At 54.6% G+C, this 25,033-nt stretch overlaps 1 protein-coding gene across 3 annotated transcripts; it reads left to right on the top strand.

The window, feature by feature from the left end:
* Positions 1–3,030: 3,030 nt before the first annotated feature.
* On the top strand, positions 3,031–23,422 carry CSF1 (colony stimulating factor 1). Of its 3 annotated transcripts, none has more exons than XM_049697222.1 (9): positions 3,031–3,618; positions 6,760–6,882; positions 8,149–8,211; positions 9,772–9,942; positions 14,295–14,442; positions 15,649–16,670; positions 17,194–17,246; positions 17,589–17,647; positions 18,493–19,189. In XM_049697222.1, the coding sequence occupies exons 1-8, from the start codon at positions 3,580–3,582 to the stop codon at positions 17,632–17,634; spliced, it is 1,665 nt and encodes a 554-aa protein (XP_049553179.1). In that variant the 5' UTR covers positions 3,031–3,579; the 3' UTR covers positions 17,635–17,647; positions 18,493–19,189. The 3 variants fall into 3 exon arrangements, with proteins under 3 accessions (XP_049553179.1, XP_004263197.1, XP_033290726.1); XM_004263149.4 differs by lacking the exon at positions 18,493–19,189 and adding an exon at positions 21,272–23,422 and having other exon boundaries at positions 3,032–3,618; XM_033434835.2 differs by lacking the exon at positions 18,493–19,189 and adding an exon at positions 21,272–23,422 and having other exon boundaries at positions 3,034–3,618; positions 16,540–16,670.
* The last annotated feature ends 1,611 nt before the right edge of the window (positions 23,423–25,033 follow it).

Here is a 25,033-nt window from a genome sequence, read left to right as displayed (position 1 = left end):
TGACAACTAGCAAATGAAGCTTTCCTCCCACTTCCTGCCATCCGTCTCCATTTCTCTCTTTTCTGTCTCTCTCCTCCCACCCTTGCTTCATTCCCCTGACAAGCAGGGTCCCTCTGGTACTCCCTTCTGCCCTCCTCCAGGGTCAGCTGAACACTGCCTCCTTGATGGCGCTACGTTAGGAAATCATTGAAACCCCAAATCTTGGATTGTTCCAAATTCCTCTATGCCTCCCCCAGGACCCTGCTCCAGACATGACTCCACCAGTAGTCAGCAGGGAGAACAGCAGCTACTCTGACCAGGGAGAACACAGGGGACCCAGAGTTGGGTCAGTCCCGGCCCCGGTCCTGAGGCCCCCACCCCACACTGCACCAATCATGTGTGACTTTGGAGGAGGTGGCTTCGCCTGTCTGAGACTCTGTTTGCTCATTTGAGGCAATATGGGTGGAACGGCTTCTAGGTCAGGTCTGTGACCACCAATGGGCACACACAGGCTTGCACGGGTGTAAACAGCTAAGGAGCCACGTGCAGATGGAAACCATCCTGCTGGCTTGGCCCTGAGATGCAGCCAGAACCTGCCTGCCCAAGGTCTCCCAGCCAGACAGGCAGGGGCTGGAGTATCCGCCCAGTGCAGGAGAGAGCCCAGGAGATGCTGTCCAGGGGAGCCCTACCAGGCACACCATAAGTTCTTCCAGCCTCAATTTCTCCATGTCTGGTGGTAAAGCTTGCCTGAGGTCAAGCAGGTTCACAACCTCTCCTTTTAAGGTAACAGAGACAAGACAGCTGCAAGTCCCACTGTGGAGTCACAGTTACCCAGGACCTTGCTCATCCCTCTGCAGCTCCACACAGGCAGAGCCTCCCAGCATCCCATAGCCTACAATTCCAAAGTGTTCTTTCATAACCAAGCACTTATTCTGTGCTGTTCATTGCCCTAGAGACTCCCATTTGTCGCCCATTTGACCTCTCATCCACTCCTTGGGGAAAGGGCTTATCGTCGCCATTGTCAAATGAAGAAAGAGGGGCTCAAAAGGAATAAAGGCTTTGTCTAAAGTCACACAGAAAATGAACGGCAGAGCTGGGACTAAAGTCTGGCGTTGGGACTTGCAAGTTTACTGCACTACTGTGGTGTCATTGCTTAAGACGCATGTGAGTGGACAGATAATACTAATACTAATGCTAATGCTAATACCAATAGCACTTAGTACCTTCAGGTCCTGGGCTAAACACTTCACAGGCATCATCCTACGAAATCCTCAACACTTTGGTGAGAAATATAAACGTCTCCATTTTATAGATGAAGACACTGAGGCTAAGAGGGGTTTGTCCCAAGTCATACAACAAATGACTGGGCAGAGTTGCAAGGTCAGATAGCTTGTAAGTAGTGGAATCAGGGTTCAAATCTGGGGGTGTAAAGAATTTCCATTAGGGGAAACAAGAAGCCAAGGCTCGTGCTGACAGAGGAAGGCTGACTTCCAGAGGCAGAGCTATGTCCTAACACTGGCTTCAGTGAGCCCACAGCGTCGGGTCAGGTGAAGGAGGGAACAGGTAAAATTTTACTCCCAGTTCAACAAGTCAAGAGGTTTATCTCCTCACATCACTTCCTCTAACCTCATATCAGTCCTCAGAACAAGTGGTGTCAACATGTTATCTTAAATCATTTTGTACTGGGACCACTTGACAATGCCCAGGGGAAGTAAGCCCTCAGACTCCTTCCTCTGGCTGGACTCTGTCTCTGGCCTTCCTTCCTCAAGTTTCTGAACATCCAGGCCTGCCCCACACCCTTTAAGCTCTGACTACTCCCAAACTCATGAAAGCAGGGATATGCCGACACGTCCATCATCACATTCCCAGGCCTAGCTCAGTGCCTGGCACACAGTAGCCACATGGTGCACATTTGTTAAACGAATGAATTATTCTCTAATGGCCTCATTTGATCACTATCAACCGGGTACCTATTATGTGCTGGGCACTTTTGATTAGGAGGTAAACATGGGACCAGCTTGGAGGAACTCTCAGTCCAGGGTGGGGGTGAAGTTTCAGTCTGATGATTCAGAATATAACTATCGGCGCCACCTGAAATACTTTTTAGAATAATGTGGAGAATGAATGAATGAAAGACAAATAACTTAGGGAGACCACAGAGAAAGGAGCCAAATTCAGTGAGACCGCAGGAAAAGGACCCATTGATCTGCCTGAGGAGTCAAAGAAGGATTTGCTGGTGAAGGACGTGGTGTGATTTCAGCCTTGAAGGGTGAGATGTTTGCCTTAAGGACAAGTGGGGAAAGGATAATTCTAAGCAGAGGAACCAGTATGAACAAGAGCATGCAGGTGTAAAATTACTTTTTGGGGCTGGAGCAAGTGACAAGAGATGCCCCTTCCAGACCCGGCTGTATAGCATGTATTTCCCAGGGGCTGGGGTTGGGTGGAGTCACAGAGAGATTGAAACATTGAACCGTAGTGAATTGAAGAAAGAGAAAGCTCCTGAATTTGGCTTTATGATTAACAGGCTCCTCCTATTAGGCCTCATTTAGATTCATTCTCATGTAGAGACGAAATGTGATTAATCATCTCAGTAAATGCATTTCCAAAAGCATCAAGGGAAAGCTAGGGCCCAGGTGCCAATCTCCTCAGGTCTGGAGGCTCAGAAGGGAGCATGGGTACCAGCCAGCATTTACATCACCTGCAGGTCAGCTGCTGGGAGCATCTCCTAGCACACAGCAGAGCCTCCCAGCTCCCTGTCACAGGACACAACTCATCCCCTTCTGGCCAGGTAGTTAGCCTCCCTGCCTCTACCCTGACACCAGAACAGGAGACAGAGGCTGGGCGGGCGGCTTGGGGGCTGCATAAGAAGGAGAGGGCTGCCTACAAACCTGCTGACTCGGGTTCCACAAGGTGCTGCAGGAAGCGCAGCGGGGGAGGCCCCAGTCTCCAGTGTTTGCCCCTGCTCTCAGGCCATTTCCTGCTCGGATTTGGGAATTTTCAGGCCTAGAGGGAAAGTCCCTTGAAAGGAATATTAGAAAGAGAGAGAGAACACCGGATCCGCCTGGAGAGCGCGGAAGGAAAGGCGAGGCTCTGTCCAAAGCCGGCGCGCTGGAGGGAGGGAAGCGGTGAAGCCCGCGTTACTTTCTCGAAGGCTTTGGCGTTGAGCACAGCAAACAAGGCGACTGGAAGACGAGCGGAGAAGACCAGCCCTCGGGGTGGGGGCGGGGAGGCGGTTCAGTGGGCCTCTGGAGTTTGTGTGTCTGTGTCAGTGCGCGCGCGCGCGTGTGTGTGTATGTGTGTGTGTGTGTGTGTGTGTGTGTGTGTGCGTGTGTGCATCTGGCGCCTGTCCAAGGTGATTTCCCATAAACCACATGCCTCACAAGTCCGCTTAAAAGGCTGTGCCGAGGAGCTGGCCAGTGGAGCCCGGCTCGGGGAAAGTGAAAGTTTTCCAGGGGGCTCTCTGCGCCGCCGCGAGTCCCTCCTCACTCCTGGGACAGCAGCGCGGCCCTCGGCCGGGGCGTGGACTCTGCAGCGGCCAGCGAGCAAGCGAACGAGAGAGCGAGGGCGGCCAACGCGCCCGGCCGGGACCCAGCTGCCCGTATGACCGCGCGGGGCGCCGCCGGGCGCTGCCCTCCCACGGTAAGCGACGGCCGTGGCGCGGGGCCCTGGCCGGGCTGGGGTGGGAGCTCGGCGGCGCGGCCCCTGGGAGCCCGCTGCCCGGGCGCGCCGACTGCCGAGGCTCTTCCGCCCCGGCAGCGGGCTCCGGTTTCCATCCCATCTTTGCGCACGGACTGCGCGAGGCCCCTCGCGCTCTGGCTGGGACCCGAGACGGCCCTGCAGCTACTCTTGGGGCTGCGGCACTCCCTCGGGAAAGGGAAGGCTGCTCACCCCTATTGCATGGAGAGGCACACTGAGCCACCCGCTGGCAAGAGAAAGGGGCTCGCAGCCACGGGGCAGAGGCTGCGTCCCTGACTCTCTCCCTTCTGATCAGCCACCGCCAAGGGACAGGCGGAGTGGCTGTGCGCTGAGGGTGGTGCCTTCCCAGCGGGCATTCCTCATGGGCCATACACATGCTTCTAGGTCCTGCTGGGGAGTGGGCGCTTCTGGATGGGGAAAGTTCAGGGGCCATCCAGCTTATAGAATGCCAAGGCAAAAGGAAGGTGCAGGGCAAGCCACTACTTGTTCCGGTTCACAGACAGAAGCTGTTGGGCACTTGGGTGGCTGGATCAAGTATGTTTTGTGGGAAGCGGCGTCCCAGAGTTGCATGGGGCCAGCTCTGAATCTTCCTGCCAAACCTGGTTCAGTCCGTTGGGGAGATCCTGGGCTTAGTGGTGGTAGAGGAGGTGGAAGGAAGGTTTGGGGTTGCAGAACTGTGGACAGGGACAGCGGGCTGCTCAGGACTGCATGGGGACTGTCCTGCCCCAACCGTGGGGCAGAGCTCCTAGATGGCGCAGGGTGGCACCGTTAATGGACAGTAAGTGGTCTTCCAATGGGTTTGCTTCTGAGGAATCCTAGAGGAGAAACCCAGGGGGGAGAGAAGCAGAAAAATATTTGGAGGATAAGGGAGGGGGTTGCAGGTAGGGTAAGAGGGAAGAGCCCTTCCACGGGGGAGGAGGAGCCCAACTGAGAGAGAAGAGATGGGGTTAGGAGGGGAAATCAGGAAGGGTGAGGTGATAGGCAACAAGACAAACAGGGGCTGGAAGTGAGACCACGAGGAAAGAGGAGGAAAGGAAAGGTGGAAAGAAAGAGGCTGGTTTTAGACAGGGGCAGCCCAAGGGTCCACTCATGCTATAAGATCTCTCCAGGGACCTTGTTGATGGGGAAGATAGAACAAGATAGGAGGCAGGTGAGGATGGATAGCTGGGCTGAGATGTCCCAGCATCTCTCTGAGACTGAAGAGAGATTCCTGTGGTTACCCCAGAGGCCAAGGCTGGTGGGTGGGAGGAAGAAAGAAGCGGGGAGAAGAGCCGGCCCAGCCGGATGCAAGCTAGAGTGTTAACCCTTTGGTGCCTGTCCAGATCCTCCGCTGAGGCCAAATCAGGGCCCCAGGTGCAGGGTGGCCCCTTTGGCTACCTTCGAAGTCAGCCTCCCACATGGTGCCTGAAATAACTCCAAAAGCCAGGCAGCCCTTGGGGTTAAGCATTGCTCTCTCCTTGCTGTCCTCAAACATCAATATCTTGAAATGCGTGTGGCAAGGCAGTCTTCCTGAGCATCCCCTTCCCCACAGGCCCTTTCCTCCATACCACTGACACCTGGGGCTCAGAGCCTCAGGGGCAGCCAGCCTGGGGCAGAGACATACCTTCTGCACGGCCCAGTTTCCTCCCATGGGTCCTGAACTGCAGGTTCCTGAGGGCCTGGGCATCTATTCCCACCCAGAGCTACCTCCTCAACCATGCAAAAGAGCCCAGTGTTTCCTCCATGACTGCTCTCCCTCCTCCACAGTCTCCCTCCCCCAGGTCAGACCAGGACCCTCACCAGATCCCTGTGCTGAATGGCACTGGGCCATCTTGTGCCTCTTTCCTCCAGGCCTCTCCTTCCCTCTCTCTGCCATCAACTTCTCCCCATCTTTCAAGGCCTCACTGTGGCCCCTCCTCCCTGCAACCTCCCTGGAGCCCAGCCAGGGCCTCTCCTCCCTAGTAAGAGCTGACAAACATTTGGGCTTTTAGTTATATGTAAATCAGCATGTTGTTGTGGACTGTTTCATAGCCTCCAATGTGCTACTTGTTTGCAGTATTTGTCTCGTCATCTGAATTACTGAGGCAGAGCCCAGAGCCCAGAACCCAGGAAGGTGCCAGCCCGCACCCCATCCTGACAGCATTTCCTTGAATCTGCCAGGAGGCAATATCCAGCTTCGGAAAGAAAACCCAAGGGTCTTTCTCTGCCTCTGGCTGGAGAAGGGGAGACCTAGAGCCAGGGAGAGGGCTAAGGGGACCTTGGCAAGAAGGAGGGAAGGGGAACAACAGGGTGTCCGGAGCCTGTCCCATCACTCTGGGGGTAAGCAGCTACCGGGCCAGGTGGGTGCTGAAAGAGGGGAGAGATCTCAGAAAACATTCTTGCAATGCTAAGAGCTGACTGGCTGAATGCAGAGCCTGATGGGGCTCCGATAGGCAGGTGCCAGCCAGGGATGGTCTAGAGCTGGCACTGCTGCCTCTGATTAATCGGTTGGGCTCTTTTTGACACACATACCCAGGCTCCAAAGGTCTGTGGTGCGGGATAGGTTCCCAGTGAAACTGAATTGGGGCCCCTGGTTTTTCCAGTAGCAGAGCCAGACCTGTGTGGAATCAGGTAGGAGGAAGGGCTGGGCCCAGGCAAATACCTCTGGCTCCCAGTCTGGAAGCCAGCCAGTGCAAGAACATGAACTTGAGAGGAGTGGGCAGCTCACAAGATGCCTGGCTCAGTGTGTGATATTGCAGAGACAGAATAATGGGTAGATGCAAGTCCTGCATTCAAGGAGTTTCCTGTGTAATTGACATTTAGACTGGTAGGCATACCTCCCATGTCCTCATTAGAAGTTCAGTGTGTAGTAAGGCTCGGCCTGGGTTAATCTGGGAAGGCTTCTTGGAGGAGACGACATTTGGATTGTTAGCGAGGGAGAGCAAGGTTGTGCGTGGCTGCTAGGAAATCCTGAGTAAGGTGGGTTTGGGGAATGCTGCATTCTGGAATGAGGGGCAGGTCTGTAGCATGGTGGGTCTGAGGTCCTTGCTTTTCCACCCTCAACAGGGCGTGGGGGTTCCTGGGGAGTGTGAGAGCTGGGGAGAAATTATGCCCTCTCTGTCACAGACATGGCTGGGCCGCCTGCTGCTGCTGGCCTGTCTCCTCGTGAACAGGAGTACTACCGAGGAGGTGTCGGAGAACTGTAGCCACATGATTGGGAACGGACACCTGCAGGTCCTGCAGAAGCTGGTGAGTGTGTGGTCCTGCCTCCCTTACCTTCTCCCCACTGGGGAAACGGAGGCAGGAGTCAGGGAGCAGGGCCAAAGAGAGTGGTTGTAGGCAGAGAAATACGGCCATGCAGGATGTGGCTCGTGGCTCCCACTAGCTCCACGGATGTTCTTCTCACTGACCTTCTACAGGTCAATGCCTCTGAGCCCCCCCTCAATCCTGAAGTCCTCTCCCACTCCCCTGCAGGCGGTGGACAGGGTGGACTTCTAGCTGGTTGCCTAGGTTAACGATTGCCTGGAATGTCAAACGTGGACTCTGAAAAAGTTTGTAAAGCCAGCTCTCCCTCGGTGGGATGCTTCCTCTGAGGAGCCAGCCCAGTCTGCCTGCTGTGTCCAGATGTTGCCTCTAGCTCCTGGACTCCCAGATGTGCCGCCAGCCTGGCACCAGGGCCTCAGCCAGATTTGGAAGGGAGGCTCCCGCCTAACTCCCAGCCCTCCCCCCTCACTTCCCTGGCTCTTGCCTGAGCCCTGGGGCTGGGATGGCCTGATCACCCAGGCCATGAAGGAGCCCGTGCCTCACTCTAATCGTGCCAGCAGAGTCGTCAACAATTTCAAACGTGGTTCAGCCCGGCAGAATCAGGTTGCTGTCATGGCTGCTGTCCTGCTCCGAAGAGAATTTACCATCCCTCTAGCCAGCCAGGCAGTGGGGAGCACCACAGGCTAAGGCCAGCTCCAGGGCCCTGAGCTTGGAGCCCATAGGCTGGGCCTCCTGCCTCTATTACCCCCTACACTCTTCCTCCTGTATGTAGCTGCTGCAGCAATCCAAGGTAGCCCAAGAGCCACCATATCCTCTGAGGCTTAGAATCACAGAACCACTGCTCTGAGGGCCAGTAAGGGCTTTAAGGGCATCTAGCCTCAGTCCCTACAGATCCTGAATCCCCAGAGCTTGTCTAGCCTCTGCTTGAATTCCTTCCAGGACAGGGAGCTCACTACCTCCCACGGGAGATTATGTCCTACATTAGATAGTTCTTCCTTATAACGAGCTGGCATCTGTGAGATTTCAGAATGGGAGGTACAAGACAGAGACTTCTTGTTCTTCTATAAACCTCCCCTGGGCATGTGGAGGGCACAGGTCTTCCCCTAGCCTTGGCTCTGTCTTTCCAGGTGTGGCTGGGGGGAGACGGATGAGGATCAAACCCTGATCCATCCGGAAACTCGAGTCCCCGTCCTTAGGCAAGCTCAGTCGAGTGCAGACACCCTGCCACCACTGGCCTGCTCTCTCTTACAGATTGACAGTCAGATGGAGACCTCGTGCCAAATTGCCTTCGAGTTTGTAGACCAGGAGCAGTTGGTGAGTTATGGCTGTTTACAGGGCCCATGTGCCAGCATGCATGAACTTCCCAGGGTGGGTGTATGTGGGAGCATGAAGGTAGGAGAAGTCCTAGAGCTGGGCAGGCTATGGTGTAAGGATCCCTGGTACTCAGGTCTGGGGTGCCAGGGTCCAGGGCTGAGCTGGGCAGGGCCCAGGCCTCGAGTCCCCTGCTGCTCCCTTCTGCCGGCCTGGCACATGTCAAGGTCTTACTATGTGCCAGGCACTTTTGATCATGACTATGTGGTTCACTCTTCTTGTTCATGAGAGGTTAAGGGAGAGAACATAGGTAGTAAGTGACTTGAACGCGGGCAGCCTGGCTCTAAGGCCTAAGGAAAACCAGTACTTCTTCTGGGTCAAATGTTTTGTTTAAGGATGTCACCTCCATCCAGCAGACAGACCAGCAATGAGGGAATCAGTCCAGCCCTTTCCCTATTCCTCCTATCCCACACCCAACTGTGTGCTGCTGGTTCTACCTCCCAGCATCTCCGGCTTCTGGGCCCTCACCCCATCAGTTGCTTGGACGATTTCAAAAGCCTCCTAAATGGCCTTCCTGCATCCAGTGCACCCCTCAACCCACCACTAGTGGGCGAGCTCTCTGAACCACAGCCTGTTATCCTCACCACCTCCCCCAAACCTGGAGACCCCTCACTCCAGGAGAAAGCCTAGGTTGTTTAGCCTGGGGTTTACAAGCTCCAGTCTCTATCACACGGCCCAACCCACTACTCCCATTCCCTGTTTCTTCCTGCCTCCAAGCCTTCGCACAGCTCTTTCTGATGCCCGTAATGCCTTTCCAGCTGCTCCCACCCCAGCCTTTATTCCACGTCTGTTCTTTGTGCCTCCTAGAAAATCACCATCATGCCCAGAATTTGCTCCCATCTCTGAGCTTCTGCACACCTGACCCATACACATTTCTATTAGAACTGGAGACCACCTCATGGTCCAAGGAGTAACCTCGGTGTTCCACTCACTCACTCACTCACACCTTACCAAGCATTTACTACTAGGAACCTATTGCACCGGTTGCTAGGACTACAGAGCTAAAAGCCGAGTCTTCATTGAGGCACCCACCATCTCTTTAGGGAGACAAAACACTGAGGTCATTCTTTGGACCCCGAGGTAGTCTCCAGTATCCCCGTGGCCTGGAGGATTAGAAGGAGCTATATGGTAAAGGGCTTTGTGTGAAGGCAAGCCAAAAGAGGCTCAGAGACAGAGAAACAGAAGTTCCCAGAACCCACCCTACCTGTACACCTTCATCCTGATTAAAGCCTCATCTTTCAGAAATCTGAGGATCTCTCTGGTCAGAATCCACATTTCCTTCCCTCTACCACAATCCCCAGCAGCACCAGATCGCAACAAGGGAGAATGAAAGCCAGCTGAGGGCAGCGTTCTCCTTCTTACTGGAGGGGGTGGCCCCTCTCCTCAGGAGTAGGGTAGGGCAGGCTGCAGCCCTCCATCTGCCTGGGATGAGGGCATCTAGCACGGAGCTTGGGCTCCCAAGTGGCATCAGCCGGGTCGTCAACTCCAGGTTCTACTTTTCAGAACGACCCCGTGTGCTACCTTAAGAAGGCCTTTCTCCTGGTGCAAGACATAATGGAGGACACCATGCGCTTCAGAGACAACACCCCCAATGCCGCTGTCATTGTCCAGCTCCAGGAACTCTCTCTGCGGCTGAGGAGCTGCTTCACCAGGGACTATGAAGGGCAGGACAAGGTAGGAGGGCCCTGGAGCCAGGAGCACTGAGTCGGGGAGGGCAGAGGGCAGCTGCGGTGGTACCATCCCTACCCATAGGCACAGAGGCACTCGCTGGCCTCACCCATGTCATTGCTCACTTGCTCTCTCACTCACGTATTCATCCCATAAACCTTTGCCGAGGACTCACCGTGCAGGAGGCACAGTGCTAAGCCTTGACGATGTCTCAAGAGCAAGAACTACATGGTTCCCACCCTCTTAGAGCTTATAGTTAAGTGAGGTTGGCAGCCATTAAACAAACAATGACACAAGTAAATAGAATTTTAGCCCGTGAGGACTATTCATTCATTCAACAAATAGTTAATGAGTGCTTATTGCATACCAGGTATTGTTCTAGACTCTGGGATACAGCTGTGATCAAACAAAATTCCCCACATTCATGGAGGTTACATGTAGGGGTGGTGAGACAGTTAACGAAATACGTAAGTAAAGTGTCAATAACTGCATTGCAGAAAGAAAACCAGAGAGGGAAGACCTGAAGCAGGCAGGTGAGGGAGTGAGCCAGGAAGGAGAAGTACGTGGGGCTGCGGGAGAGAGAAACAGGACTTGGATTTAAAAGGCAGTGGGAAAGGAGAGAGAGGGAAGGCTTCTGAGTAAGAAAATATTCACTTGAGGTCCAAAGATGAGTAACAGGAAGAAATAAGGCTGGTCAGAGCATTCCAGAACAGAGAACGCTGGGCACAAAGCCCTAGGTGAGCAGGAAAGTGCACATTCGGCCCCCAGGTGTGGTCAGCACGGCCAAGGCAGGGGAGTGAAGGGGAGAGAGCCAGGGAGGTGGGAGCCAGATCATCTGGGGTCTTAAAGATGGGGGATTTTGTCTAAAGAGCGAGGGATCCAGTCTAACTTGCGCTGGGAGACCATTCTGGCTGCTGTGCGGGCCATGGTATGTAGGGAGCAGGGATGGAGGCTGGGCGGCCAGCAGGAGGTGCAAGTCCAGGCGGCTCGGACTAGGGTTGTGCAGTGAAGGTGACACAAGGGGACGCATTCCTGAGTTTAGAGAAAGAACCCGAGCACTTGGTAATGCAGCGGCCGTGAGTTGTCGAGGGAAGGGAAGGGTCATGATGGTTTTGTCTCCAGCACGTGGAGTTCCCGTGATGCTGAAATGGGGCAGAGCAGGTTTGGGGGAAGGGCAGGAGTTCAGGTTGGGGTACATTACACTTGAGATGTTCGTGAAATGGCCGGGTGGAGATGTCGAGCAGGCTGCTGGACGTATGGGTCTTGAGTTTGGCTGGTGATAGACAGACGTAAGTGGTGTTGGTCTGTAGGTCATCGGTGAAGCCAGGGGACTGTATGACACTGCCCACTGTGAGAAGAGAAACAGGCCCAGGAAACCCAGCATTTATTTAGAAGTCAGGCACCGGAGAGGGCCTGGCAAGGAGGCTGAGGAGTGGTCTAAGGGGTAGGAGGGAACCCAGGAGAGTGTGGGATCCCTGAGCACATGAAAAAGAGTATTTCCAGATGGGAAGAGTAGTCAACTTTATCACACGGGGTTTGAGAAGCCAAGCAAGAGAAGGGCTAAAAAGTGTCCAGTGGATTTGGCAACGTGGAGGTCACTGTTGGAGGCAGGTGCCCGATCAGTGAACAGAAAGTGAGGACGTAGAGGCAACACTGTGGAAGAACCTGGCTCCAAAGAACTGCAGAAAAAGAGAGGTAGCTGGAGTGAGTGTGGGATGGAGGGAGGGAAGACTTTTAAATAAGAGAGGTATTAGATCTGTGGTTTTCCAATGTTGAGGTTCGTAAGAATCACCTGGGAGCTTGTTTAAAATGCAGATTCCCAGAACTTCCCTGGTGGTCCAGTGGTTAAGACTCCACGCTTCCACTTCAGGGGGTGCGGGTTTGATCCCTGGTTGGGGAACTAAGATCCCGCATGCTGCGTGGCCAAAAAATAAAAATAAATAAAAAGGAAGTCTTCATTTAAAAAAATGCAGGTTCCAAAGAAAACACCTTCCTTTTAAATAAAAACTCAAAAAACATTTTTTAATAAAAAAATTTTTTAATGCAGATTCCCAGTATGCACCCCTAGAAAGTCTGATTCACTGGGTCTGTGGGTGGGCCTCGGAATCTGCATTTTAGCAAGCCGCCCACCCTGCACGCTGTATGGGATGCTGGGGGCAGGGGGCCAGACTCCAGGAGCGGGGAGCCAGTGAAGCTGGAGGAGCTGGTCTCCTGAGGAGCCGGCAGGGGAGGGATTCAGAGCTCGGGAGGCAAGAAGACACAGACTCTGTTGAGACAGGTAGACATCGGGACCTTCTGGCCTTGTTTTCTCTATGAAGTATGAGGTGAGGTATGAAGGACACAGAGATTTTATAAGAAAGGTGAGAAGAAGCCATTTCCTGTTCCTTACAATTGCCCTGGGCGGGAGGCAGGCAGGGATTGTTGTTTTGACTTTACAAATGAAGAGATGAGCCCAAGCTGGAAAGTTCGTTTGGCCAGCGTTACGGAGCTGGTGAGTGATGCAGTCAAGTCCAGGTGTTCCCATTCCCGCATTCATTCTCTCCTTTATCTGGTAAACATCTACTAAGGGCCCACTGTGCACAGTCCCTGGGCAGCCAGTGATGCCTTCAAGGACTTCAGCACCTAGTAAAGCCCGTAGTTCTTCCCCAGGCAGGTCAGTTTAAGGAAGGACTTGGGAGTCATCGGCAGGTGGGCCATAGATGTGATGAAGCCCTGGGCACAGTGTCTGGGGTGAGAGTAGGGGTGGGCCCAGGACTGAGCCCTGAGGAGTGCCAGCCTATGGAAGCCAGGTGGAGGGGGGCAGCCTGGTAAGGAGACTGAGATGGAGCAGCTCAAGGGGTGAGAGGAAAACCAGGAGTGTGTGAAGTTTCTCAGAGCTCCAGGGGGTGTGGGGAGCTTGGGTCCCACGAGCAGAAGAGAAAAGAGCAGCTCAACAGGCATAGCTGGGGCAGCCTTGGCTCTCCTTCCAAGATACACCAGTGCCAGAGAAGGACCCACAGCCCCATGGCCTCCTCCAGGCCATTCTCCTCACCACACAGGATGATCTCTCTAAAAGACTGGAATCTTATGCTCCACTCACCTCCCCAACATCCCCTCAGTTCTCTTTGCTCTGCGGATAAGGTTAATGGTTCTTTTTTAAAAAAATAAATTTATTATTTTATTTTATTTATTTATTGTTTCTGGCTGCATCAGGTCTTTGTTGCTGCACGCGGGCTTTTCTCTGGTAGCGGCGAGTGGGGGCTACTCTTCATTGCGGTGCGCGGGCTTCTCATTCTGGTGGCTTCTCTTCTTGCGGAGCACGGGCTCTAGGCACGCAGGCTCAGTAGTTGTGGCGCGCAGGCTCTAGAGCGCAGGCTCAGTAGCTGTGGCGCATGGGCTTAGTTGCTCTGCGGCATGTGGGATCTTCCCGGACCAGGGATCGAACCCGTGTCCCCTGCACTGGCAGGTGGATTCTCAACCACTGCGCCACCAGGGAAGCCCAGGTTAATGGTTCTTGGCATGGCCTACAAGGCCCTGCAGGACCTGGTCCTTGCTGACCTCTCTCAGCTGCATCTCTTGTCACTTTCCTCCTAGATGGCTGTGCTATAGCCACTGTAGCTTTCTTTTCCATCTTCTAACATTTCAGGCTCTTTCCTGCGTCAGGACCTTTGCACAGTCTATTCTCACCACCTGGACAGCTCTCTCCAACCCCGCCTCCTTTCCTGGTTAAGTCTTGCTCATCGTCTGGTCAGTTCCTTGGGGACTCCCCCAGGCCCTCATTTAGTTCCCCTTGTTATACACTCTCAGATCATTCTTCTTCTTTTTTTTTTTTTTTTTTGCGGTACATGGGCCTCTCACTGTTGTGGCCTCTCCCATTGCGGAGCACAGGCTCCGGACGCGCAGGCTCAGTGGCCATGGCTCACGGGCCCAGCCGCTCCGCGGCATGTGGGATCCTCCTGGACCGGGGCATGAACCCGCATCCCCTGCATTGGCAGGCGGACTCTCAACCACTGCGCCACCAGGGAAGCCCAGATCATTCTTCTTATGACTCACCACACTTGTAACAATATGTTTAATAACGATGCCCTGTTGGACTCAATGTCCAAATCGGCCAGGGACCACCTCCCTGTTGTTCACTGCGTGATTTCCAGGTAGTTACCAGATGCCTGGCACATTAATATGTGTTAAATGGAGCCATGAATAAATGATAAATTTCACCAACTCAGGACATAGGGGTCCTGCAAACCAGGGTAGAGGGGAGGGAGAAAACAAGAGAAAAAGAAGACAGATGAAAGAAAGGCCAAGGGAGTTTGACAAACAAGCTAGAGACGTGGGACCAATGCTCATCCTCATCAAGGGGGTCTCTGCTCTCCTTCTAGGCCTGTGTCCGAACTTTCTATGAGACGCCTCTCCAGTTGCTGGAGAAGATCAAGAATGTCTTTAATGAAACAAAGAATCTCCTTAAAAAGAACTGGAACATTTTCAGCAAGAACTGCAACAATAGCTTTGCTAAATGCTCCAGCCAAGGTGAGCACAGAAGGGGCCAGCAAGTGTGGGGATGGGGAAGGGCATGTGGAACAGAGCTGCATTGGGAGGTGACGCATGGGGCTGGAGGGACCCCTGGGAGGCAGCCTGATTGCTCCTCGTGCTCCTGTGTGTGTAGACGTGCTTGTTTTGTGTACATATGTGGCTTCATGTACCTCTGGGTGGCCCTAGGCACATGCCTTTCCTGACATGTGTGTGCATGCACACCTACATATGTTTGCATGTTGAGGCATCAAGAAGGATCATGCTGGTGGCTGTGAGATCAGGGAGTGGAAAAGGGGGCCCTCTCAGAGAGCCCTGTAGGCATGGAGGCTTTCCCACCGGCTCTGCAGGCTGGCTGAACGTATGGGGGGTACCGTGGAGAGAGCAGAGGCTCCATCGGGGATTCAGGGCCCTTGCTCCGGGAGCCCTGCTGCGAATCACCAGGATACCCTGGCTCCAGAAGCCCCCAGGATGCCTTGAGTGTCCCCTCAAGGGACAAGGCTGGATTTGAAGTCTGAGCATCATTCAAACTCCCAGTGCTGGCCCAGCTGCACACATGTCTACCCTGCGTTGTCCTCGTCTCTGCGTCCTGTGCCACGTGTGCCCACCTACATTCAACCTTGCTCCCCGAGGCAGGGGCTGAGGCCCTGCGACCTGCCAATGGCCAAGTCCAGTCTCGTTGCTTCAATCCCAAGGCCTCAAGCCTTGGCCACATTCCAGCCCCAGCCTGTTCCCGCCTGTGGCCGTGACTGTTCAGCCCCCTGCTGTGCATGAAACCACCTTGCTGCTTTCCAACCAACAGTGTCTTTGGGGCTTGAGGGTGTCTTGTGTTAGTCCTGGAGGCCACTACTCAACCTCCTGGCTGGCTGTTGTCACCCCTGGCTTGGCGTCTGGCCAGCTGGAACTCCAGGAAGGGCTGTTCTCTGGTCTTGCCTGACCCCAACCCCCAATCTGTGTGTCTAAACCCCACTTTTTGCTCTTTCCTGCAAAGAACCTTCCTGCAGTTTGCACCTTCCCTGTCTAAGGCCTGTGTCATGAGCATTGGCTCCAGTCCTGTCCTCTCCTCAGCCCCAGGGCTGAGTTAGGGCATGAGGGGACCCCCAGACCCACATACCCCTCTCCATCCCTCTGGGAAAGCTGTGCTGGAGGCTGGTGACTCTATCTCCTCCCCGTCCTTCTCTCTCCCTCTCTCTGTGGTTCTTTCAGATGTGGTGACCAAGCCTGATTGCAACTGCCTGTACCCCAAAGCCACCCCTAGCAGTGACCCGGCCTCTGTCTCCCCTCAGCAGCCCCTCGCCCCCTCCATGGCCCCTATGGCTGGCTTGACCTGGGCTGACTCTGAGGGGACAGAGGGCAGCTCCCTCTTGCCCGGAGAGCAGGCCCTTCGCACAGTGGACCCGGGCAGTGCCAAGCAGCGACCACCCAGGAGCACCTGCCAGAGCTTTGAGTCACCAGAGACCCTGGGCGTCGAGGGCCACCCCACTGGAGGTTCACCTCAGCCCCAGCCCTCTGTCGGAGCTCCTGTCACTGGGATGGAAGACATTCTTGACTCTGTGCTGGGCACTAACTTGGACCTGGAAGAGGCCTCCGGAGAGGCTAGTGAGGGTCTTCTACCCCAAGGGGCAGAGCTTGCCTTCCGCACGTTGTGGAGAGGCAGCGTCCAGGCAGAGACTGCCAGGACCAGCCATCTCCTCTCGGCATCTTCACCACTCTCTGGGTCAGGAAAGGGCTGGCAGCCTGCGGATGTAACTAGCACACCACTGCCCATGGTGGGCCCCGTGAGACCCACCGAGGCCTGGAGTCACACACCTGAGAATGCAGACCATTCATCTGCCTCGCCCAGAGACCACCAGGAGCCAGGCTCTGCCGGGACCCCAGCACTGCGCCCGCACGGCCTCAGCAGTCCCTCTGCCCCCTCTTCTCAGCCAAGGCTTCCCAGAAGCCATTCCCGGGGCAACGTGCTGCCCATTGGGGAGCTGGAAGGCAAGAGGAGCACCAGGGACCGGAGGAGCACCGCAGAGCTGGAAGGAGGACAAGCAAGTGAGGGGGCGGCCAAGCCCCCAGCCCGTTTTAACTCCGTTCCTTTGACTGACGCAGGCCATGAGAGACAACACAAGGAGCCCTCCGACCCCCAGCTCCCCGGCTTTGTCTTCCGCCTGCTGGTGCCCAGCATCATCCTGGTCCTGCTGGCTGTCGGTGGCCTCCTGTTCTACAGGCGGAAGTGGCGGGTAAGAAGAGCCCGATGCGGGAGAGCAGGGCTCCGCGTGGGGGCAGGGCACAGCCTGGCTGGAGGAGCAGGTCGGAGGACGACTTGGGCTCAGACTGGGTTCTTCAGGCGCTGAGAGACAGGAGGCTGACTGAGCACAGGGGATGGGAGGTTGAAATGGGAAGGCTGTTTCTTCAAGAACAGGGAAGGCTCAGGCTTACAAGATGAACCAGTAGGGACTGGGGCAGAAGAGTAGGAGACACTGTGCTTGGACTAAAGCAGGATGAGAACCCAGATGGGAGGGGAGATGGAGGAGGAAAGTGATGCGTGTGAGGTCAGGGCAGGGCATTGCCTGGCAGCTCTGCAGAGCTGGGGTGTGAGGATAGGAGAGGCCTCTGGAAGCCCCCTGGCCCTCTGGCTGATCCAGAGTGGGGAGGCTTGGCAGCTCTCTCGTAGAGTCCCTGAGCAGCCCTGCCTGAGGATGGGGCCACAGCGTCCCCACGCTCCCTCAGCCCCTCGGTGAGCCTGCGCTTTTCTGTCCCCAGAGCCATCGAGAGCCTCAGACAGTGGATTCTCCCATGGAACAACCGGAGGGCAGGTGAGAGGTTTTTTTTTTTGCGGGGGGGGGCTCTGATAGGCATGGGGGGCCTGTCTTGGCATTTATTTCCCATCTAGATTTGGAGGAGACGTTCTCCCACTTGCTCTAAGGAGATGAGGTTCAGAACAGGATTCCGGGGTGGGTGGGGAGAAGGAAGGGCGTCTCTTCTTTCCTAGCTATCTGGGACTTTTCCTAGTTTCTTCTTAGGGTTAGGCATTTCTGGGTCTTCTAAATCTGGGAGGGCTGGAGCACGTGTGTGTGGGCTTGGGGGGCAAACTTAGGGGATCCCCTCACTCCCTGGCCTCTGCTGAAGTCTTACGCCAGCCTGTGCTCTGCCCGCAGCCCCCTGACCCAGGATGAGGACAGACAGGTGGACCTGCCAGTGTAGAGGGAATTCTAAGGTAAGACTGATCTGGCTCTCTCGCAACCCCTTAAAATTAGTTACACCCAAATTTTCCAGTCACCCTAACTTGTTTGTGGTACCACCAACTCCCCGGAGCCACCCACACTTGACTCCCTTCTCTCTCTCTCTCTCTCCTACTCCCTTTTCCATCTATCGCCAGGTCTGGCCAACCCTCTTCTCCCTGAGTCCTCAGGCCTCCCACTGCCCCTTCATTCCCTCCACCCCATTTGAGGCCAGGCACTGTCAATTCTGTGTCGGGCTATTATTTCTGCACTGGGCTTCTACTTTTGCTGCCACCTTGCATCGCAGAGCAACCAAATTGTTCTTATGTAAGGTCTTTAGCCTCTTGGGGAATTTCAGCAGCTCTGTATCACCAACTACTTCAAACCCAACATTCTCAGCTTGGCACCCAAGCTCCTCCAGCAGCTGCTCCTAACACGCACCTCCTGCCAGCTTCCTCTCTGTCTGCGCCCTGATTTGACCCTTCTTCCCAACCAAGATCGTTTCTACTTCCCTGCTTTTAGATGCAAGGAGCCATAGAGGCTTAGTCTTAGAAGGGCTCTCAGAGGTCATTTGGCCTAGTGTCTCTGCATCCCAGATGGGGAGTCAGCCAGCTTCTGGTCACACACTCTCAGTCGCAGGCAAGCTCCCTGCCCTCTCCCAGTAGCACTGTAGGGAAGTCCTTCCTCACTAGAGGCATAACTGGCTTCCCTGCCCCCTCCCCACCCTCCCTCATGAGAGCCCTCCAGTATTTAAAGTCAGTTATCCATGTCCCCTTTAAGAATTCTCTAAGCTAAGTGTGGCCAAGTCCCTCAAACATTCCTTATATGATATGGTTTTCAGACCCCTCACCATCCTGTTCGCCCTCCTTTGGACACACTCGTTTGTCAATGTCCCTCTGAAAATGTGGCGCCCAGCCCTGGACACAGTGCTCCAGATGTCTGACCAGCTCAGAGTACAGTGGGACTGTTACCTTCCTTGATCTGGACAGTGTTCTTCTATTCGTACAGATTAAGATTGCATTCGTGTTTGTTTGTTTTTTGAACAACCACATCATTCTGTTGTCATATGTTGAGCTTGTGGTCTATTAAAGCCCCTAGTTCCATTTCCCATAAACCTCTGTCAAGCCAGACTCTATCCTGTACTTGGAGAATTTAATGTTTTTACCAATGTGCGGGAACTTATATTCGTCCTTGTTAAAACCACCTTGTGGGCTCAGACCTATCATCCGAGCCTACTGAAATTGTTTTAAATCCTAATTCTGTCTTCATAGCCCTCCCAGTTGTGTCTCCTGCACATAGATGAGTGCCTTCTGTTGTCCTCGCCCATGTTTTTGATAAACGTGTGACTCTTATCACTCCTCACCTTGGGCTCCCCGATTCCAGGCAGCCCACGGCCCTCCTCCCTTCCTTCCCCTCAGACCGCAGTCAGGCTGCAGGAATCAGCCCTTCCTGACGGTCTCCATCACCCTCTGGTTTCTCTTTTAGCTCGTACTCCTCTGCTCTTTTGTATTGGTTAATACTATATCGATTTGCACTTACTTGGATATTTGTTTTTATACATTTTAAAATCTTACTTGATGCATACGTGTGCGTTCCGTACCCCTAAGAAGTTTGTAAGCCCCTTGAGGGCAGGGACTGTGTCTTCTACTTTTTTTGCATTTCTTTTTCTATCCTGAGTCCTAAACAGAGAGGGCTTCTTCATCCTCGCTAAGAACTCAGCAAATGCTGACTGATTGGCTTCAGGGCTGACGGGCCGATTGGCCCTGGCTGGCTGTCTCTAACTGTTGACCAGTTAACCAGCTAACTAATTGACTCTGACCGGCTGACCAGCTGGCTGGGTGACTCTGACCACATACTAGCTAGTAACTGCCTAACTGGCTAGTCGCTTGGTGAGCTGATTGGCTAACTGACTGGCTGGCTGCCTGCCTGAGTCGCTCATTGGCAGGCTGGCTGACTAGCTGGAGTGAACCCATTCAAGTTTCCAGCCACATCCCATGCCAAAGGCAAGCCAGCACTTCAGGGCCTTCTCATGTGTGGAGTGACAGGTCTGGGCCACTCCTAGCGAGATAGGGGATCTGCCAAATGCCGAAAACCAGGGGAGCCTATTTAAAAAACAGCAAGAGGTAACACATCTGGAATCCTGGGGTCACCTTGTTGGTAGGGTGAACGAAGATGGGTCAGATGGGACACTGGCAGGGCTGCGAGAATGACGCATATCCCGTCAGGACCGGCAAGTAGAGGATGGACCAAGGTCCCTAGGGACTTCACAGCTCAATGCTGTACCACCCTCTGACTGGTCCCCTGCCTCCCCGCTTGGTCTTGGCCCTCTGCCTGCCTAATCTCAGGCCCTCCCAAGCTTTCCTCTTCCTCCCCTTAAAATTTCACTTAGAGAGGAACCCAGGGCGGGGGCCACATCCAGACCTCCACTTGGATCCAGCCCTAAAGTGGTCTCCAGGCCAGGCGGCAGGAGCCTCAGGGAGACTCAGGACCGGCCTCAAGACTTACTGCTGCTCTAGGGAGAGAAATGACAGGGGGAGACACAGAGGCAGAGGTCCGAGAGAGGGACCCTCAGAAAGGAAACGTGGACACCAGACCCTCCACTCCAAGGAACCAAGACATAGGGGCAATGGGCTGGAGGTTGCCCATTTGGTTCTCCTTCCCTCCTGGCCCCAGCAGGGCCTGTGGCCTGGCTGCACCCAGCATGGCTCATGTCCAATTTATGGTCCTCCCTTCTTCCCCTTCCAGAACATGGGAATGGGCTGGGAGCCAGAAGCTGTGGTCCTATCCTTCCTCCTTACCCATCACGGGTTTTGCTAGTAGGGCCCATGGACAGTCCGGGAGGGAAGCTCCACACTGGGTCCAAAGTCAAACTGTTGGATGGAGTCCAGGGGATTTCTGCTCTGGGAACAAAGCGTTCTGAGGACAAGGATGGGGGAGGGCTTGGAGAGAGCAGGGCCCTGACTCTTACGGATGATGCAGGGAGGCAAGTCCCTTGGTCCATCCGGCAGGAGGCTGGCTTGCTTAGGGGTTAGCACGCCAAATGGCAGGGTGGGAGTTTCCTTGTCCAGAACTGCCTCCAGTTCTTCCCCTTCAGATACCTCTGCCCTGCTGTCCTGAATATCATGTGTGATGACCCTCTGTGATAAGTGGTGAGGAGGTAGGAATGAGCAATTCCTCTTCTTTGCTAGAGTTAGCAGGATTCACTTTTGATTTTTTTAGACCAAGGACAGTGAGATGGTCTTTCCTGAGGAGGGGTCTAAGGACATGCAAGTGCCCCTTTCCGTCCCCGTCAGACCCCTCCACTTGAGCAATGCCCCCTACCCCAGCCCTGCTGAGACCTCTACCAGGCCCTGTTACCTCCCCCTATGGTCCCTGGTTCCCCAGGAGGAGGTAGGAGGTGAGGCCAGTCTGCCCAGTGGCTTGGGCTGCTGCCAGAGAAAGCTGCCCGGTCCCTTGTGGTGTCTGGGATGGCTGGGAAGGCGAGGGAAAGGATGAGGGGAGTCCTGTCTGCAGCACCACCAACGGCCCACAGGAATGCTCTACCTCGCCCACCCATGTCCTCGGCGACCCCTCCCTTCACTCCCACCCGGCTGACCAGCCTTTCTTTCTCTCCCCTACAGCTGGGCGCGCAGGATAGTCTCTCCATGCGAGGAGACGTTATGGGGACATCCACCACCACCCCTCCCCAGCCATTCTCCTGGGAATGTGGCCTGCCTACTATGAGAGCCCCTGGACTCAGGAGAGCAAGACTGGACCAGAGCAGCGAGGCTGGGGCCCTCAGCCCTCGACCCTCAGACTCTGGACTGACTAAGAGAGGGCTGGAGGTGCCCCCCACGCTGCTATTCATCGGGGGCCCTGGAGGCTCCCATCCGCTTGAGGAAGGCTGGGAAGCCCGGCTGAGGACCCTCTGCCCCTCAGGGGCTGTGTCCTCCTCCCATCCCCCTCCAAGCCAACACCTGGGCCAGGGACCCAGAGGCCCGTGGGACATGGGAGAGCAGGGTGGGCGCTGAGGAATGGAAGAGCCCTTGTGCCCGAGGACCCGCCTGGTGCCAAGATCCCAACACTGACAAGCAGGGACTCGTCTCCAGAGAGAGAAGCATGAGATTCGCAGGGCAGGACAGTGTCACTGGATTTCCCGTAAAGGTGTGTAGCCCAAAAGACGGGAAGAGAAGGCTTCTGGGCCTGCTGGTCTGCGCTGACAGCCCAGAGTGGGTCTGCACCCTCCACTTGCCTAACTGCCCTCTGCTGGTGGCCAGGCGGAGAGGGGATGCCAGCCCTACCCTCAGGACCTGCCTGGCTTGGCTCGTGATGCCAAGGGCAAGACCAAGCTCTGGCCTCGGTCGGCCCCAGCGTCCCCCCAGCCCTGCCAGAGCTTCTCCAGGAGGCCGCGCAGAGGCTCTCCTCATGAAGGAAGCCATTGCACTGTGAATACTGAACCCGCCTGCTGAACAGCCTGCCCCATCCATCCCCGAGAGCAAACACCTATCCGTCCTCCCACCCCTCCAGCCTCTCTCCCCAGCTTCCTGCACTGAGTGCCCGAGCCGGCCTCGCCCGTCGACTGAGGGAGCCCCTGAGCCCCGACCTTCTGCTGACCCGTCTCTGAATCCCTGGGGTGGATTAGGGTGGGAGAACTGCCCGGGCCACCAGCCAGAGCTGGTCTTCAGGCTGCGTTGTTCGCCCAGGTTTCTGCATCTTGCACTTTGACATTCCCGAGAGGGAAGTGACTAGTGGGAGGGAGAAAAGGAGGGCAGGGACAGACACAGAGAGAGGCTGCAGGGTGAGCTCTGATGGAAAATAGGTCTTTGAAGTTAAGGGCATGGCCCTGAGGTGGGGGAAGGGGTCTGCACCCCTGACCCCCCAGCCTGTGCTCTTGCCCTGTACCAGACCCCTGCCCCAACCACAACCCCAAGGCTGCTGCTGGCTGGCACCTGGGGTGAGTGGTTGTCCCTGGTAGGAGCCCGGGAGGCAGTGACACCCTCCAGCTCTCATCCCACCCCTCGCTAGCACCATCTCTCTGACCAGGCAAGCCAGGGTGGGAGAGGGACTTGGAGAATCCAGGCATCTGCTTCCAAGTCTGCCTGAGGGCCTCAGCTTCCTGGGTCAGCCCATGGCTGTGGCTCTGAGAGTTGGGCAGCAGGTGACAGGGCTGTTGATTACCCTCGGTCCCTTTGTGCTACTGTGTCCCTCCTCTCCTGCTGCCCTGGGCCCTCCACTGAGAGACCCTGCCCTACTTGGCCACTGGACTGGGGCCTAGGAGCTTCCCTTCCTGCCCTTAAAAGTGAGGGTCCGCTGGTCCCTGCCTCCCCTGCCCTGTTGCTGTCAGCTGAGGGAAGGGCAGTGGAGAACTTTCCCCTTTGGGTCCCTTTTCCTAGTCACAGACTCTATATTTGATACGAAAAAATATATATTTAAAAGTGGAAGGAAAAAAACCCCACAGAAAAAGCATTCCTCCCTCACGCCCCACCCCTTAAATGTATGGTGTTTTAAAGGTCGTGAAAGCAAGTCCAATCCATCACAGAAACTCTTTGTGGGCTCTTGGTGACACAGGAGTGGGAGGGGCCTCAGAGCCCCCTCTGGGCGGCTCCCCAGCTACCTGAACAGGAACCCTTCTTTTCTCTGAGAAAGCCGAGAGGGAACATTGGCTCACGCACTGTGAGATATTGTTTTTATACTTGGAAGTGGTGAATTTTATATCAAGTCATTTAAATATCTATTTAAAAAATAGGAAGCTGCTTATATATTTAATAATAAAAGAAGTGCGCAAGCTGCCACGTGTGAGTCATGGGAAAAGTTGCCTTTGGTGTGTGAATGGCAAAAATGGAGTCGGAGGGGTGAGCAGTAGCTGCTGGGTGAGACCCAGCTCAGAAAGCATTTTTCAAGGTACGGGGGGGAAGGAGGGTTCTCTCCAACTTCCAGTCTTGTTACCAAAACCTCCTGCATTATCGCTGTCCCAAACACATTCATCTGCATATCTGTTTAATAGGAAAACGGACAGAAACCAGCCAAACGTCAGGCCTGCCCACCAGCCCCTGCCCCAGCCCAGCCTAGCCCAGCATGGCTGGCTGGGCTCTGTCCAAGGGCCCAAGGGGCCTGTAAGGATGAGGCTCCTTGACCACTGACCCCTGCTGTCCGGGTCCTAGCAGGCTCTGAGGTGAATGAGCACTGTCTCTGTTCTGGGAACTAGGGGAGGCTGGCAGAGGGAGAGCCAGCAAGCTCTGTGAGTGGCCTTAAGCCCTGATCTTCCTTCTGGGAGTGGAGAGGAGACCAAGGATGCAGACTTCCAGGGGCAGAGGGGTGTTGGGAAGGTTCAGAATGATTGAAGGCCCAGCATAGCCCAAACACGCACCCTGGGCAAGGCTGGGATAAAAGGGGCCTCCCCCCTACTAAGAATGTGGTGGACAAAGTTTTGCATCAGTGGTTCTCAACCCTGGCTCACCTGAAACTAACTTAGGTTGTTTCCAAAAATACTGGTACCCAAGCCCCACCCTAGATCAACAAAATGAGAATCTCAGGCATGGGGCTTAGACACCAGGCATCAGAAATTTTTCAAGACATTTCAAGTAATTCAAATGTGATCCTGGATGAGAAGCAGGTAGAGCTACACTGTCTGATATGGAAGTTATTTGGGTTTAAATTAATTAAAATGGAATAAAAGTAAACATTCAGTTTTTCAGTAGTACTAGCCACACTTCAAAGTTCAATAGCCACGTGTGGCTACCATGTTGGATAACACAGAAACAGATCATTTGCATCATCTCTGAAATCATATTGGACAGCGCTGCACAAAAGTTTGTGTCCCCAGACTTAGGAGACCAAGGTTATAGGGTCAGAATGGGCACCAAGCAAACATGCCTGGAACTAAGTACCCAGGTATCTCAGTTACCCCTCTCTGTGCCCTGAGCCCCCACTACCACCCTGTCTCTCATCATTTCCCTTAAGCTAGCTCTTCCCTTTCTATCAAAAGCTCCTCAGAAAAGATTTTTGAAGAAACTTATTCATATTTTTTTCCTTCAAGTCACAACTTAAAAGTTGCCTCCTCTGAGAAGCCTTCCCAGCCTGACCCAGGTCCCGGAGGCCCACCCTAGCTCAATTCCTTCCTCCCCTGTTCTCCCACAGACTGAGAGCCTGTTTATTTGTCTGTCCCGCCAGGCCACTGACTATGGCAGGAACTGTTCTGTATCCCTCCTTGCATCCCAGCACCTGAGAGTATCTGGCACACAGTAGGTGTCCAATAAATGTGCATCAAAAGGTTAATACTGAATGCATGAACAAAGGTATAGTAAGGCAAATTCTGACCAGATTTAATGGTGGCCTTTTCTAGGGGCTTACTTGATATTAACCAGTGGAATATATTTCCAATAACTACAACTCATTAGTAGAGG

This window comes from Orcinus orca, chromosome 1 (assembly GCF_937001465.1).
Source record: "Orcinus orca chromosome 1, mOrcOrc1.1, whole genome shotgun sequence".
NCBI lineage: Eukaryota > Metazoa > Chordata > Mammalia > Artiodactyla > Delphinidae > Orcinus > Orcinus orca.
The sequence above is the reverse complement of the archived record's forward strand: the minus strand, read 5'-3'. Positions and strand labels throughout refer to the sequence as shown.

What these genes read in the sequence shown, in the direction of transcription:
- CSF1 (XM_004263149.4), top strand. Translation starts at nt 3,580, where the DNA reads ATGACCGCGCGGGGCGCCGCCGGGCGCTGCCCTCCCACG. An exon ending in ACTATGAAGGGCAGGACAAG is followed by an intron (nt 9,943 to 14,294) that starts GTAGGAGGGCCC and finishes CTCTCCTTCTAG; the next exon opens with GCCTGTGTCCGAACTTTCTA. An exon ending in TGCTAAATGCTCCAGCCAAG is followed by an intron (nt 14,443 to 15,648) that starts GTGAGCACAGAA and finishes TGGTTCTTTCAG; the next exon opens with ATGTGGTGACCAAGCCTGAT.